The 15,547-nt window shown below is 41.9% G+C and overlaps 1 protein-coding gene across 1 annotated transcript; it reads right to left on the bottom strand.

Moving 5' to 3' along the window:
* Positions 1-2,901: 2,901 nt before the first annotated feature.
* GSX1 (GS homeobox 1) lies at positions 2,902-4,047 on the bottom strand. Its single transcript, XM_033947747.1, has 2 exons — positions 3,666-4,047; positions 2,902-3,251 (listed from the first exon to the last, which is right to left on the bottom strand). Exons 1-2 carry the CDS (start codon positions 4,045-4,047, stop codon positions 2,902-2,904), a joined length of 732 nt encoding a protein of 243 aa, XP_033803638.1.
* Positions 4,048-15,547: the final 11,500 nt, after the last annotated feature.

Genomic DNA, 15,547 nt, shown 5'->3' with positions numbered 1-15,547 from the left:
GATTAGCATCCACAGAAGCTTTATTTTCCAAGACCTCTTTCCCTATCCATCAATCGGGAGAAGGGGAAGGGTTCCTTAGTAAAATTGTCCCTTTCCGATGCAATGCACCAATATATAATTCGAGCTCTACTGTACCTGATTTTTTAAACACAATCAAAGCGCTTTGAACCCAGAAGCAGGTTGCAGCAGCTGTCTGACCGTCAACATTTCCATTGGAATACAATTTCAAATCAAGAAAAGCTTCTAAACTGCGCCCAACTATGCGCAAGGGAAGATCTGTGAGACGCCAGGTTTAAAAAACCATAATCCATAAATAATACATCCTTTCTCTTCAGAGGTGCAGCACTCCTGTCCTGTCCGCTGCAGCGCACTGCTGGAATTCCTGCCTGTGCCGGCAGGATGCTGGTTATTATACATTCAGCAGATAAGCCACCATTGATATACATCCAGACAGAGGATTAAAGACTTAGGTTTTACGTTTTTAAAGTTGCGTTTTGAACTTGGATAGGCCAGAACAAATGGGAAAGGAAACAGCTGGCAGTATGGACTCACGTCTGATCACCCAACTCATGAATCCTGTCATAATAAACATTCTGAGTTTGAGCAGTTGTACAAATTCATTTTAGAATGTTTATTGGAAACAAAACGATCCAAAATATATTAAACAACCCCAAAGAATCCAACGCCAAAAAGGCCCAGTTGATCTCTTGGGGAAAAAATGTTTAGGAATTAGTAGAATTGCCTGGTTGCCTTATTAGAAAAATTTAAAAGCACATTCAAATGCTACCTGTACAAAGATGCATTTGAGTCATAGATAGGATAATTCATCTATCATTAATCCCAGGCTCAAATACCTAATTTTAACCAGACCTTATATATAGGTCACAACCTCCCCTATCCTCTTTTTAGGCTTAGCCATATTTATAAAACATTCTTCATCACCCTCCTGATATTGTTTTTTCCTTAAATGTACTTTTATTTTCCTCAAAGATTGTAGTTCACCCCTCTTCCCTTTTGTATCGCTAATTGTATATTTATGTGTACAAATTGTTTTCTTTTTGTCTCCTAATTTTAAATTGTCATACGCATTGAAGTATTTGATATTTCGTGTACAACAAACTTTTAATAAACTTGAAACTTGAAACACTGTCTATTCATTCTGCTCCAAGTTAATTCCTAACTACCACAGAATATTCAAATACATCGTATTCAGCACTTCAGTGTAAATGTCCGCAAGGATGACTCGCGCCGTTTTTGAAAGTACGAATAAATATTCTTAACAAATTATTTAGCAATTTTAAGAATATGCAAGATTGAAATGAGCATGCAGATAAGATTTGTTGTTATAAGAAGATAGAACATAAACCTGGCTAGAATGATATTCAATTTATTGAGATTTCTAAGTGCATATGATAGAGTTTCTACTGAGCGCAAGCAGATCCTTCATTCATCCTTAGTCCCCCAACTGACAGATTCGGCGTTCATCCCTAATGATGCAAGTTTTAAATCATCAGCTTATTCCATTAAAAAAAAAAATCATTTGATGAAACTGCAGTTTTTCTTGGTTTTAGTTCATTAATTTCATTGGGATTTTTGCTTGTTCTATTTATTGAGAATGTGTGTGGATTTGGTGGTGATGGGGTGCTGGAAGAGTCAAAAAGCCAAAGTAAAAACTAGAGCGGGGCATTGAGAGGAGATATTAAAAAGATTTAGTTCACTATCAACTTGTTCTTTGCAAGCTGATCTGTTTATTGGTCCAATTTTTGGATTTTATGCTTATCATTTTTAAGTGCAACTGTATTTCTGTGCTTGGACATACATTTAAGCATTTTATTATACGCATCTTATAAACAGGAGGGGGAAAAAATAAGAAATGCTGTATATTGCAAAAGAAAATAAAGAGCATCTACTTATTAAAAGGTTTTTTACCTTGCCAGGAAAAGCAAGTGAAAATTAAGAATGATTAGACACTTATTCGTAAATGTGACGTAAATATAATTTCAGGCAGATCGTGCCAGATTCCAATAAAAACATTATTTGCATATTTGTAAGAGGAAGAAATTGTGTGGATAAATGGACTTTACTTTTTCTTTATTAAACTTCCCTATTACAGGAATCACACAATGATGTAAGGGTTTATTTTTTTAAAAAAATCATTGGCTCCTCTGTTTATCTATATGTCTAGAAACATATTCAGAGGAGTGTCACAATAAAGGCGTGATTTTTAAGGAATAACGAGAAGATCCAATTATCAAATCGAGGTTACTATCAAAAGTTTTATTTTTTACATAAATAAATAAATAAATATATCCTGATATAGGGAAACCTTACAAATATACATTCGGTGTATTTAAGAAAAAAAACAACAACCTCAAACATTAAACTTTACAAAAAGGCAAACCAACAACCATATACACATTTGTAGACCACCAACAGGGGGGTCCTTGGCACCAAATTTAAAGATGCATTTATGTATTTAAAATAAAGCAGAACCATTTCTAACATTGATACAAAATATTTGAATTATTTTTCTCAAAAATATCATGAGATTACATTTGAGTGATACAATTAGCGCATCCGGTAAATTACTCTTAAGGTACCCTAAGCTGAGCGATGCCTTTAAAAAAGTTAAAGTTGAAATCTATCCAGGACAAATCAACACAACTTTTAAATGTCATATTAAAAACATATAAATGAGTATATACAGTATATTACAGAGCCAGTCACTGGTAAATTTTATGTAGCCACGATTTCAGCAATGTCTAAAATCACCAGTTCTTTGTAACTTACATTGTATATATAAAAACTCTATAAAGTCCTTTCGAAGCGTTTTGGCCTGAGGTGCACTCTGAGAAGTGACCCTTTTTATTGTTAACAGTGAGGCAGTTTGGCAGTTTGATATTATGGGGTAACAGTGAGATCTCCGTCGTCTTTTCCTGAAGGTGACGGTGACATGGGCACGTCCTCATCTTCCTCAGAGCACTTGGCAGAAGACAAGGACGAGCATTTGCAATTGTTCGAGCCGCCCTTGTGAGAGCTGCCCTTGCCTTCTTTCTTGTGCTTGACCCTTCGGTTCTGGAACCAAATCTTTACCTGCTTCTCGGACAGGTTCAGGTAAGTGGCTATCTCGATGCGTCTCAGCCGGGAGAGGTACATGTTGGACGCGAACTCTCTTTCCAGTTCCAGGAGTTGCGTACTGGTGAAGGCTGTGCGCATTCGTTTACTGCTCGGTAAATGGCTGGAGGAGCTTTCTGGGAGCAGAAAGGAGAGAACAGTTACAAGAAGAGACATTTGCAAGATGACATTTTATGCAATCACAATAACAACGTACATTTCGGGACTTTTAAAGACAAGTTGCATAAGAATTATTTTTAATGCAAACCATGAATTTTTATCCTTTACTGCCCCAATCGGATGTAATATAAGGCTTATGATTATGGCGAGGCTTCGTTCAGCAAATAAGTCAGACCACGTTGGGTGTTATATGAGAATTTGGACTCGAATGTAATAGACCACAGATCGGCAAAGGTTTCACACATTTGTGCTCAATTTCACAAGTTGAAATTGAAACGAGAGGTCTGTTTGAGCATTGGTCGCATTCCGCCTTGAGTTTTCTTTGGATAATCAAAATATAAGTGCGTAAGGCTGGAAAACGATTTACTTACCAACGGAGATACAGTGGAACTGCCTAGGATCGGGCAAGGAATATGCTGCTTGGTAAATGGCAGGTCCATGACTGACGCTGGACCCGGACGAAACCGAGTGTTGCCTGCCTAGGGGGGAGTGACAGTACTGGGACGAGAAGCTGGGGAAAGAAGCTTTCAACAGCGGAATGGCCGGAGGAGGCGAATGGAGCTGTGAAGCGGTGACACACAAGGGACAGACGCACAGCAGTCCCGATTTACGAGAGTGGCAAGAGCCCGAGGAGAGCCCTTGCAAGGAGTGGCTAGGATGCACGGCGTACGGAAACAAAGGTGGCGTGTTTTCACTCTTCTTGTCGTTCGTTTCCCTCAAAATCAAGGAATCCACCAGGAAGGAGCGCGGCATGGCTCCAGAAGAGGCTTTCTCCTCGGCGAGGGCTGGGAGCGGGAGCCTCGGGCGCTGGCCAGCAAGAGTGGTGCTGAAAGTGCCTGGACGCCGGCTTTAAATAGGGGCTTCGCCATGTGACGGCTTCGCCAGGAGCGGCGGAGGCCTCTCAATAGGCTTTTTGTGGCTTTTTTTTTCTTGCCATTCACACTGCACGCTTCCTCATTATTTCACTTGTTAACTAAATGAACTGCATAATGTAATCTATTCTTGTCGACCCCACCCACGCCGTAACAGGCGTCCTTTCCCCCTGCTCTCCCTTTTTGTAGTTTATTTTCTCATTCTCCCTTCATTTATTATTCTTTTCTTTCTCTTTTTCAGTTCTTTTGCTTTCAAAGAAGCTTACTCTATTTACATTATTTATTCCGCATTTTCACCTGCTTTGTGCGCTACCCGTTTATCTATTCCACCTCACTTTAATATTGGAGTTGGGTTTTTTGTTTTGTTTTGTTTTTTGCCCACCTGTGGAATATTCCCTGCTACCTCCAATCGCCCTTCTGCCTTGTTTAGATAAGGGTTTATTGAGAAATATATCGGGATTCTTAAAGCTCTCCTTCCCATTCTAGGGCTGCTCTATGTCCCGTTCGTCTTCATGGGGCATTTCTCTCGCATTTCTTGGCTTTCTTATTTTGGAAACGGTTGTCTTTGTATATCAGCAACCTCCGATTCTCTTCTCTTTTAACTGATGAGCGCTCTGTGCCAATTTTCATACAACTTTGGGCTCCTTTTACAAAGGCACGCTAGGGCCTTGACACGCAGAATAACGTGCGCCAAAATGCTGTGTGCGCTAGCCGCCACCACCTCCTTTTGAGCAGGCGGTAGATTTTTGGCTAGTGTGCTCTATAGCGTGCGCTAATCTGCTGTGTGCGGTAAAACCCGTAGCGCACCTTCGTAAAAGGAGCCTTTTTCTCTCTCTCTCTCTCTCTCTATATATATATATATATTGTGGTGAAATGGAGCTTATGAGAACAGGGACAACAAAATATAAGATTCCCTATAATTTTTATTTTAAAATTCTATAATCACTTTATGATTTCTTATGCTTAAAAACAATTGTCGGGTATAAGTTAGGGGGAGATATTTGATGTGAGTTATACTTTGATGGTATATTAAGTGATGTTAAATTAGAAAATGTTTTTTATATTATGTTACACTTACTGAAAGTTTTAAAAATGCATAAAGATTTTTTTTAAAAAATTCTATAATCAGCCAGCGTTCCCATCCTGAATTATTTGTTAAATGCTGCTGTACTCAGCGATTAAAAAATACAATTGTTAAACAACTGAGCTGCTGGATTTGAATGCTTCAGGGGGAAGCTGTTTGACCAGCCAGATTTTTTTTTTCTCTCTCTCTCACACAAAGAACTTGTACAAATTATCTCAAATATAATTTCAATATAAATAAATTAGCAGCTGTGTCACACACTATATAGCACCGTAACTTTAGCTGAATACTACCTAATCGCAGGCACACGGCATAAAGAAAAATAGTTCACAATTTAGGTTAGTGGCTGACTAGGAGGGGCCGCTGAAAAGTTCTCAGCCCAAACCAGGAAGAGAATGATGTGGAGCCATGAAACGTACAAGTTATTCCACACTTTTCTGGACACTTTTCGTTTCAGTGATATGAACTAAAACGAAAAGTGTTCAGAAAAGTGTGGAATAACTTGTACGTTTCATGGCTCCACATCATTCTCTTCCTGGTTTGGGCTGAGAACTTTTCGGCGGCCCCTCATACCATTATCGGTGCCACTGAGATATATCAGCAACCTTTAAAAGTTCACCTAAAATTACTGACAGGACGAAATAGTTGTTCATTAATTATTCTCTCATGCCTCTTTTTACAAGTGTGTTTTAGGAAAACAAATAAAAAGGCTATGCTCTTTTTATATTCCCTAAAGTTAAGTGCACATTTTTGGATTAACCTAAAAAAAAAAAAAAAAAAAAACCAACCCCCATCTCACAAACCTTTAATAAAATGAGATTGTCAGTTGGAATATAATACCAGACTGCAGACTTTATGTTTATTTTATCATTGCTTTTGGAGAGCTGGTGGGGAAAACAAGAACTCTGTATAAGTGCTTATTCCAGTTCTTGGAGGAGAAAAATCAAATGTGTTCCCTAGACAGCTTTTCTGCCCAAAGTCCAAGACCAATCTAAGTAGGTAAGCAAGCACCAATACCTTTACAAGAACAGAACAGACCCCACATTCAAACCAGAAACTGAGCTCTGCAAGTCTGCATCAGTTCTCTCCTGAACTCTGTGCAATGCCATATCTAGGACACGCTTGCAAGCAAGGGGTTAATATCCAGTGAATGAACACCAAGCCAAAGCTACTGTGAAAGAATATCTAAAAAAAATAACCAGTTTTTTTTTTTTTTTTTTTCAGTCGCTGGACCTTATTGAATGTCATTGAAAAAAGTTTTGAATGCCAGATAAAGAGAGGCGAATTAAAGTGTGTGACAGCAGAGGATAAGCAGACACAAAGAGAACTCTGTCACACTTTGGGCAAAATCTGTGGGCTTTTTACCAAGCCTCTTCGCTATGATTGAATTAGGTAATAGGAAAACATTTTCTTTCAGTTTAGATCCATTAGACAAAAACTTCAAAGCGAGTAACACTTTTTAATGTGCAGTCCAACAATGGAATCGGTTACGTAGTGAACCATTTCAAAGATGTGCTGCTGTGGAACTGTGGTTTGCAATAACCAAGACTGTATTAAAACTATTTCTGAGAGCGATAAACTTTCATTATCTTTTTGTGGAATTTTGTCGCATGCTTGGTAAGCTATAATATTAACTGTTATACATTTGGGAGAAAACAAAGCAGCTACGTTATCGGCCTGCATGCAGGAATGCACATGCATGGTCCAAAATCAGAAGCAATCTTACAGCTGTTTGGAAACAAAGCAAAATTGCATAAAAATTCCCATGAAAGCCACATTTCCTTTTCGAGTAATTCCTTAAAACAATGAATCTCAGATCTGTAGTTTGATTATGTATAAAGCAGTTGAATCTTTGGACCAATATGCTACCACTTGATAGGATGGTGCCATATAGGCTAAGAGATATCTTCCACAATATACACAAATAGCTGTGCACCCCAAAACATACCATGTACATACTCGTATGACTTTGTGTACACTGGGGATAAGGGAAATTCAAACTTTGTTACACCTACATGTTCACACAAATCAAACTATCACTACGACTGCCAATTCTTTGGCTATCTATCTATCTATCTAGTTAGAGTATACCATTCTCATTGGATCTTTCTCAATAAATGGGAGCCCGAGACCCCCGTGTCGATGGGCGAAATATAACACGGGGCTGGTAGGCCCTCGTGTCGCCCATCGGCCGGGGTGGTAGGGGGGGCGGGGTAGTAGGTAGGAAATGACATGATAGGTTAGAGCAGGGATCTCAAAGTCCCTCCTTGAGGGCCGCAATCCAGTCAGGTTTTCAGGATTTCCCCAATGAATATGGATTGAAAGCAGTGCATGCACATAGATCTCATACATATTCATTGGGGAAATCCTGAAAACCCGGCTGGATTGCGGCCCTCAAGGAGGGACTTTGAGACCCCTGGGTTAGAGGGCCTGTCAGGCAGGGCAGTTTAAATTTGGTTGGTGGGAAGGCGGGTAACGCGCAGGGCTAAAGTTTTAAGGAGGGGACGTAGGAGGACTCGTTCTCTTCAGGGTCCTCCAGGGCAGCTTTTCCCACCCACCCACCCACCCATGTTTTTTGGGTCAGCACATAGTATCTCAGGGTGGCAGATCTCCCGAGCTACTGGGTCATTGGGGCTCATCAGGTGATGAGCGGTGGGCCAGCGGGGTGCCGTGCCTGGTGGGTCAGGTGACCCGGATAAAGGGGCATGAGGGACATGCTACCCCTCTGACCCTTGCTGTGGTGGCAGGGTCAAGGGCACTGAACAATTTAATTGGGTAGCTCGGGAGGAGCTCTTTTTTTATGTTAATTGAAGTTATATATGTTAAAGCAGTGGTATTCAACCCAGTCTTCAGGGACCAACTGGCCAGTCGGGTTTTCAAAGTCTCTATCATCCATATTCATTGTGGATATCCTGAAAACCCGACTGGCCAGGTGGTCCCTGAGGACTGGGTTGAATACCACTGTGTTAAAGTGTTTCGATTAATAAACTGAGCTGCAGCTAATTTCTTCCATCAAAGACTGTAGTGTTTTATTGGTGGCAAAAAGTGGGGAAGGCTTTGGTTGTAGGGGGGGGGGGGGTGAGAGTATATGGGCGGACAGCAGGGTCTTTCCAGATTCCACTGTTATAGTCCAGGCACCATCATTTAAAAAATTTTTAAAAACCTTTATGGCTCACTTAGCTACATTTCAGTGTTAATGAAGTTCTTCATTGTAAATCGCCTAGTCCAGGGGTAGGCAATTCTGGTCCTCGAGAGCTGGAGCCAGGTCAGGTTTTCAGGATATCCACCATGAATATGTATGAGATGGATTTGCATGCACTGCCTCCTTGAGATGCAAATCTATCTCATGCATATTTATTGTGGATATTCTGAAAACCTGACCTGGCTCTGGTTCTCGAGGACCGGAATTGCCTACCCCTGGCCTAGTCTAATCCTAAGGCATATGAAAACATATTTGTTCACCAAATATATAGGAAACTAAGGGTTCCTTTTACTAAGGTGCGCTAGCATTTTTAGCGCACGCTAAATGAAAAATACTAACGCAAGCTCTATGGAGGCATTAGCGTTTAGCGTGCCGCCAGGGCACCTTAGTAAAAGGAGCCCAAAGTCATTTCTATTCAATTGTAACAGCTTTCTCTTTGTAAAGCGCATAGAGCTTCACGGTCCTGCGGTATATAAGTAGAATGTTATGTTATGTTAGGCTGGTGACTCGACCGAAGGGGCAGGGCGGCACCTGCCACCTTCCCCCCAAGACCCTTGCTGACAGGGGTGGGGTCACGGGGGCCAAAAAGCTGTTTGTATGTAATTGTGTGGTATGTAGTTGATGGTTGTTTATAATACTATGTTATTTTGTTGTTATAATAAACAGAGCTGCGACTCTATTTTTCCGAACGTTGTCACATGACTTTATTAATGGTTATCTAAGGTAGGGGACTTTGGTGGGGACACATGGGTGGGGTGGGGAAAGAGACCGATGGGCCTTTCCAGATCCAGCTGTTTATATGCTCAGTTTTATAACAGAGGGAGTTCAACCCTTTGTCATGTCAGAAAAAAGGAAGCAGTTCAATGTCTGCTAATGAGAGCCACCAGGGCTTACTGAGTGTGGGGTTGCTTCGCTGATACTAATGGGCTCGATGTTCTTCAAAAAGTCAAGTTTAAATATAAGAAACAGAAAGAAAACTGTTAATAGTGTGATTCATTTTCATAACCGGGTACAAAAATCCTTTCTGAATGGGTGAGCACTATGTTATTTTCTCGATTGTACAAGTATACATTAAAATAACATTCAACAGGGTCTAAGCTTTCTCTGGCAAATGCATGGACCATGTATTGATATCTGAGTGTGGCAGAATAATGGTGAAGGAATCAATTGTATTGTTTAAATGATGCTAAGCATTTTTCCCATAACATAGGCAGGTTGCACCTCCTCGTTCGCCCAGCCCCTGGCATTATGAATAAAATCACAGACAGTTCTGGGAATAAAAGGCCACAATGAAATAACACCCTAGGAAGCACCCAAGCCCAGGGCAGGATTAATTCATCGAGGGCCCCTAGGCACAAAAATACACTGGGCCCTCTGCCACGCCCCACCCCACCATGCGCCCAGGCGTAAACAGGAAGCTGTGTCAGAGGGAAGCTTTGGGCAAGCAGCACCGCTTGCACAATTACAGTTCCCGTTGCCTTTTTTACCCACGTTGCTTGCTTGTCTTGCTTTCCGTCAATGGGGGTCATTCCATCAATGCTTTCCGTCATCTCAAGGAGGCAGTGCATGCAAATCCATCTCATACATATTCATGGTGGATATCCTGAAAACCTGACTTGGCTCTGGCTCTCGAGGACCGGAATTGCCTACCCCTGGGACTAGACCTTTAACCTAAGCTTCGTAATTTGCTCCGCCAGAAATAGATACAAGAGACCTTTTTGTGGTGCTTGGGTCGGGTGGTGGAAGCCTCCCAGAGGGTTCTCTATCAGAGCAGGTGATTTGGATGGAGGCCTAACAGTTCTGAACCTCAAAATATATTTGAACTCGGGACTAGAAACTCCAGTCTCTCTCCCATTCCTCTCCCTGGAATGCATTTACCTGGAAGCTGGTAAGATGGAGTATAGGACTGTGAGAGAAGATTGTCCAGGATTGTGGGGTTAGCGAAGACTTGTAGTCCATAAGAAAAAAAAGGAGTCCATTTTCATTGTGATTTAAACAGGCAGAAGAAGTTGGCCTTTGGTATTCAGTAGCACTTAGCTGCTGAGTTTCAGCTCTAATAACCCATCCAAAACCAGAGAGTGAAGGGGTGGTCCAGAAGCAGAGTCAGAGAGCAGTCAGCACATATGCAGGTACAAGCTATTTTCAACGTTTGCGCCCACATACCTAAGTAATCGGTACACTAACTAAAACGCGCGGGACAAACGCACGCTGACAATGGTGCTCAGGACTTATGCGCACCAGATTAAAACAGTTACAGTAAGCGCTCCGAGGGGGGGAGGGAACCCTCCCATTAAACTTAGAAGTGTTCGCGCTCCCCTTGGAGGGGTGGAGGGGGTGAACCCCCATTACAGAGGAAACTGCTGTTTTACCTCATTTTGGGGGGTAATCGGCAGTTTCCTCTGTAATGGGGGTTCCCCCCCCACTGGGAGCGCAAACACTTCTAAGTTTAGTGGGGGGTGTTCCCTCTACAGAACCCCCTCGGAGCACTTACAGTAACTGTTTTAATCCTGCGTGCATAAGTCCTACATGCGATTGTTGGCACGCGTTTGTCTGGCACGGTTATGATGGGTCACCAAGTAATCAGATAGGACTGCACAGAAAGATGCCCTATCTTTGTTTATCTATGCAGGCACCAACACTGCATATGAGTTGGCAACTGCATAACTTTGGGGGGGGGGTGTCATACACCAGGTCACTGATTCCCCCATCCCAATCTCCCCAATCACCTCCACTCTGATTCTCTAACCACTCCATTCCAATCTCCTCCCATACTCCTCATTACTTATCCCCCCCTAACTCAGCACCCCCAATCAGATCACCTTGCCCAACTAAGAACACCTCCAATCTGACACCCTGGCCTAGTTTAGAAATCCCCATTCTGATCCCTCACTCAAGCCATCATCCCCCAAACTGATCCCCTGCCCAACTGAGAATCCCCAATATTTCTCCCACTCATGTTGACCCCTCACAAATCCTAGGGACTTATCCAGGGGCCATCCTTGGTGGTCGAGTGGGATGGAGCAGGAGCAGTCCCCACTGCTTCTGTCCTGTCTGACTCTGGATGAAAAATGGCACCCACTGACCCCTGGTTGTAGTTCTGCAGAACTACCACTAGGGAATTGGCCTTCTATATAAAAGCAAGAAACCAATAGACTACCACTGGGTGCTGTTGAGCCAGACAGGGTGGAAACAAATGAAAATGGCACCCAGTCTGATCCATGAATATTCTCATGGTGTCTACACTCTCGCTTTCAAGACAGCGGACAGCATTCAATGGCATAATTCACAGTGCTATCACTGCTGGCATAAAGGGCAGAGTGTGGCTATTATGGAATCATTGAAATCATTTATATGTTATTGTTATTCACTGTGGATTTACAAGATACAAAAAGATAGTATATTACTAGTTATGTTGTTTGAATACTCACTTGATTATCACTAATATTCAGTGCAGAGATGAACTAATGATGTCTTCAGAGCTTTAAAGATTTGCTGATTACATTGGCCTACATTGGGACCTAATGGTAAGGACTGTTTGGCTGAAAGTTCTCCCTTGTTCTCATGCTAGGGAGTGGCTTTTCCTTGAGATATTGTTATTTACTCTCCTTTGTTTTGGGTTTATATCATTTTGAAGAAACATCCCATTAGACCATAAAAATGGTCCCTAGGTAAGACCATGGTGATTCTTGGGGGTGAAGATGGGTGGAAAGAACAACAGGGCATTTCAGTTGGGTGCGGAGACCAGATGAGTGTGCTGTGTTGGGTGGGCAGGATCAGAATGGGGGGTTCTCAACTGAGCTATCAAACTGTATCCCCCCCCCTTTCCCACTTTTCTTCCAAAGTATACATATTGAGATCTTTAAGTCCATGAATGTTTTATGATGAAGACCCTTAACGTTTTATTAGCCACTTTCTGCACTGAAGTTATGGTATCAACAATTGTGCAAGATACTTCAAATGAGGACTCATCAGAGACATGCAGAGGCTCTATCAAATCTTTTTTCCTGCTGGCCATTCCTCTCCTTGTGAAGTCAGGCATCTCTCTGGCCTTTGCTATTGCTTTTTCTACCTGTTTGGTCAGCTTAAGAACATCATGCATTTGGAGCCCAAATGCATGATCCTGCATTTCTTTTTAGCATTAAATTTTATTTGCCAAATTCTAGATCATTATTCAAGTTTTGCTAGATCACACCTTCTAGGGTGTCTGCTCTATCACAGATTTTGGTATCATCCATAAAGACACAAACCTTTCACAATTCTTCCACAATCTAATCTAATCTAATCTAATCTAAACCTTAAGTTTATATACCGCATCATTTCCATGAGAATGGAGCTCGACACGGTTTACAAGAACTTAAAATAGTGGGTAGAGAAGAAGAAAAAGGATTACATGAACTTATGTGTAGAAGGGGGGAGAGAAAGGGGGGAAGGATAGAGCTACAATTTGCTGAAAAGCCAGGTTTTCAGTTTTTTGCGGAATAACTGAAGGGAGCTCAGGTTCCGCAGCGGGGTGGTGAGGTCGTTCCAAAGACCTGTGATTTTGAAGAGAAGGGATTTTCCCAGTTTGCCTGAATAGTGGATGCCGCGTGGAGAGGGGAAGACTAGTTTAAGCCTTTGGGCAGTTCTGGAGGAGTCGGGACTGGAGGAGTTGAAAGACAGTGGGATAAGAGGAGGCAGGATTCCGTGAATGATCTTGAAAGCCAGGCAGGAACATTTGAAATGGATTCTGGAGATTATTGGGAGCCAATGAAGTTTGGCAAGGAGTGGGGAGGCATGGTCAGACTTGCGTTTTGAGAAGATCAGTTTGGCTGCAGTATTCTGGATTAGCTGGAGTCTTAGAATACTTTTTTTTGATAGATTTAAGTAGATGGCGTTGCAGTAATCTAGTTTGGAGGTACAACTATACGATGGAAGGGATGTTATTAAATGAGAGTACCAAAAAAAGGGACTTGGGGGTAATGGTGAACATGACAATGAAGCCGACGGCACAGTGCGCAGCGGCTGCTAAGAAGGCAAACAGAATGCTAGGCATAATCAAGAAGGGTATTACAACCAGAACGAAAGAAGTTATCCTGCCATTGTATCGGGTGATGGTGCGTCCACATCTGGAGTACTGCCTCCAATATTGGTCGCCGTACCTTAAGAAGGACATGGCGTTACTCAAGAGGGTTCAGAGGAGAGCGACGCGTCTGATAAAGGGGATGGAAAACCTTTCATACACTGAGAGAATGGAGAAACTGGGTCTCTTTTCCCTGGAGAAGAGGAGACTTAGAGGGGATATGATAGAGACTTAAAAGATCATGAAGGGCATAGAGAGAGTAGACAGGGACAGATTCTTCAAACTTTCAAATAATAAAAGAACAAGAGGGCATTCAGAAAAGTTGAAAGGGGGCAGATTCAAAACGAATGCTAGGAAGTTCTTCTTTACTCAACGTGTGGTAGGCACCTGGAATGCGCTTCCAGAGAGCGTAATAGGGCAGAGTATGGTACTGGGGTTCAAGAAAGGATTGGACAATTTCCTGCTGGAAAAGGGGATAGAGGGGTATAGATAGAGGATTACTGCACAGGTCTTGGACCTGTGGGCCGCCGCGTGAGCAGACTGCTGGGCACGAAGGACCTCAGGTCTGACCCAGCAGAGGCATTGCTTATGTTCTTATGCCATGTCGCGGCCCATTCCAGATCGTTTATAAATATGTTGAAGAGCACGGGTCCAAGCACCGAACCCGGCAGCACTCCACTGACGACGCTTTTCCAGTCTGAGTATTATCCATTTACTCACACTCTCTGTTTCCTATCAGCCAAAGTATAATCCCACCCTGGTCCTGTCCAAAATGTGCCTCCAGGACACCCATGAGATTTAGATGACCTGCACAGAAAAACATTTTTTTAAAGAGTTTCAAAAATAGCAATGTGCATATTAAAAATATATATATATATATATCTTCTGCCATTACAGAAGAACATAAGAATGGGACTGAACCACTACTGCAGAATTATAGTAACTCTGGAACAGTGGATTTATTCTACCCCAATTTTTATAAGGTTCAGAAATCTGATTAGGTAATTTGAACTCAGGTACTCTGAGAATGAAACTATTTCTGCTTAAGCTTTCAAAATATGTGTGAACATATTTAAAGCAGGAGAGGCAAGGGAGGAGTCCAAACAGCCAGGGAAATCAATCTTTATTCAAAAGTACAATCCTAACAAGGATCCTAGTTTTGGCATCCAAACGACACCTTCCTCAAAGGACAATTAACTAAACATTTACACAAAGGTTAGACAAAAATAAGTGTAAAAATAAATATATACAATAAAACCTTGGATTGCGAGCATAATTCATTCCAGAAGCATGCATGTAATTCAAAGCACTCGTATATCAAAGCGAATTTCCCCATAAGAAATAATGGAAACTCAGATGATTCATTCCACAACCCACAAACTTTAATACAAAATACTATACGTACTTATATTGCAAGACCTCGCTCGTTTAGAACAGTCATTACACTCCTGCGGCCTCAGAGAGAAAAGAACCTTCGGCTCAGTTGTGATGTGTGTATACTGTATGTACTCATATTGCAAGACCTCGCTTGTTTAGAACAGTCACTACACTCTTGCAGCGTCAGAGAGAGAAGAACCATCAGCTCAGTTGTGATAATGTGACGCGTGTATACTGTATGTACTCGTATTGAAAGACTTTGCTTGTTTAGAACAGTCACTACACTCCTGCAGCGTCAGATAGAGAAGAACCATCGGCTCAGTTGTGTTGATGTGAGGTGTGTATACTGTATGTACTCGTATTGCAAGACTTTGCTCGTTTCGAACAGTCATTACACTCTCGGAACGTCAGAGAGAGAAGAACCATCGGCTCAGTTGTGATGATGTGACGCGTATATACTGTATGTACTCGTATTGCAAGACTTTGGTTGTTTAGAACAGTCACTACACTCCTGCAGCGTCAGATAGAGAAGAACCATCGGCTCAGTTGTGTTGATGTGAGGTGTGTATACTGTATGTACTCGTATTGCAAGACTTTGCTCGTTTCGAACAGTCATTACACTCTCGGAACGTCAGAGAGAGAAGAACCATCGGCTCAGT

Source organism: Geotrypetes seraphini, chromosome 6 (genome assembly GCF_902459505.1).
Source record: "Geotrypetes seraphini chromosome 6, aGeoSer1.1, whole genome shotgun sequence".
Taxonomy (NCBI): domain Eukaryota; kingdom Metazoa; phylum Chordata; class Amphibia; order Gymnophiona; family Dermophiidae; genus Geotrypetes; species Geotrypetes seraphini.
This window is presented reverse-complemented; position numbering and strand designations above follow the sequence as displayed.

Excerpts from the sequence above, each read along its gene's own strand:
- GSX1 (XM_033947747.1), bottom strand. The coding sequence starts at position 4,047 with ATGCCGCGCTCCTTCCTGGTGGATTCCTTGATTTTGAGGGAAACGAAC. Across the intron at positions 3,252-3,665 it reads GTTCCACTGTATCTCCGTTG|AAAGCTCCTCCAGCCATTTA; the intron begins GTAAGTAAATCG and ends TTCTGCTCCCAG.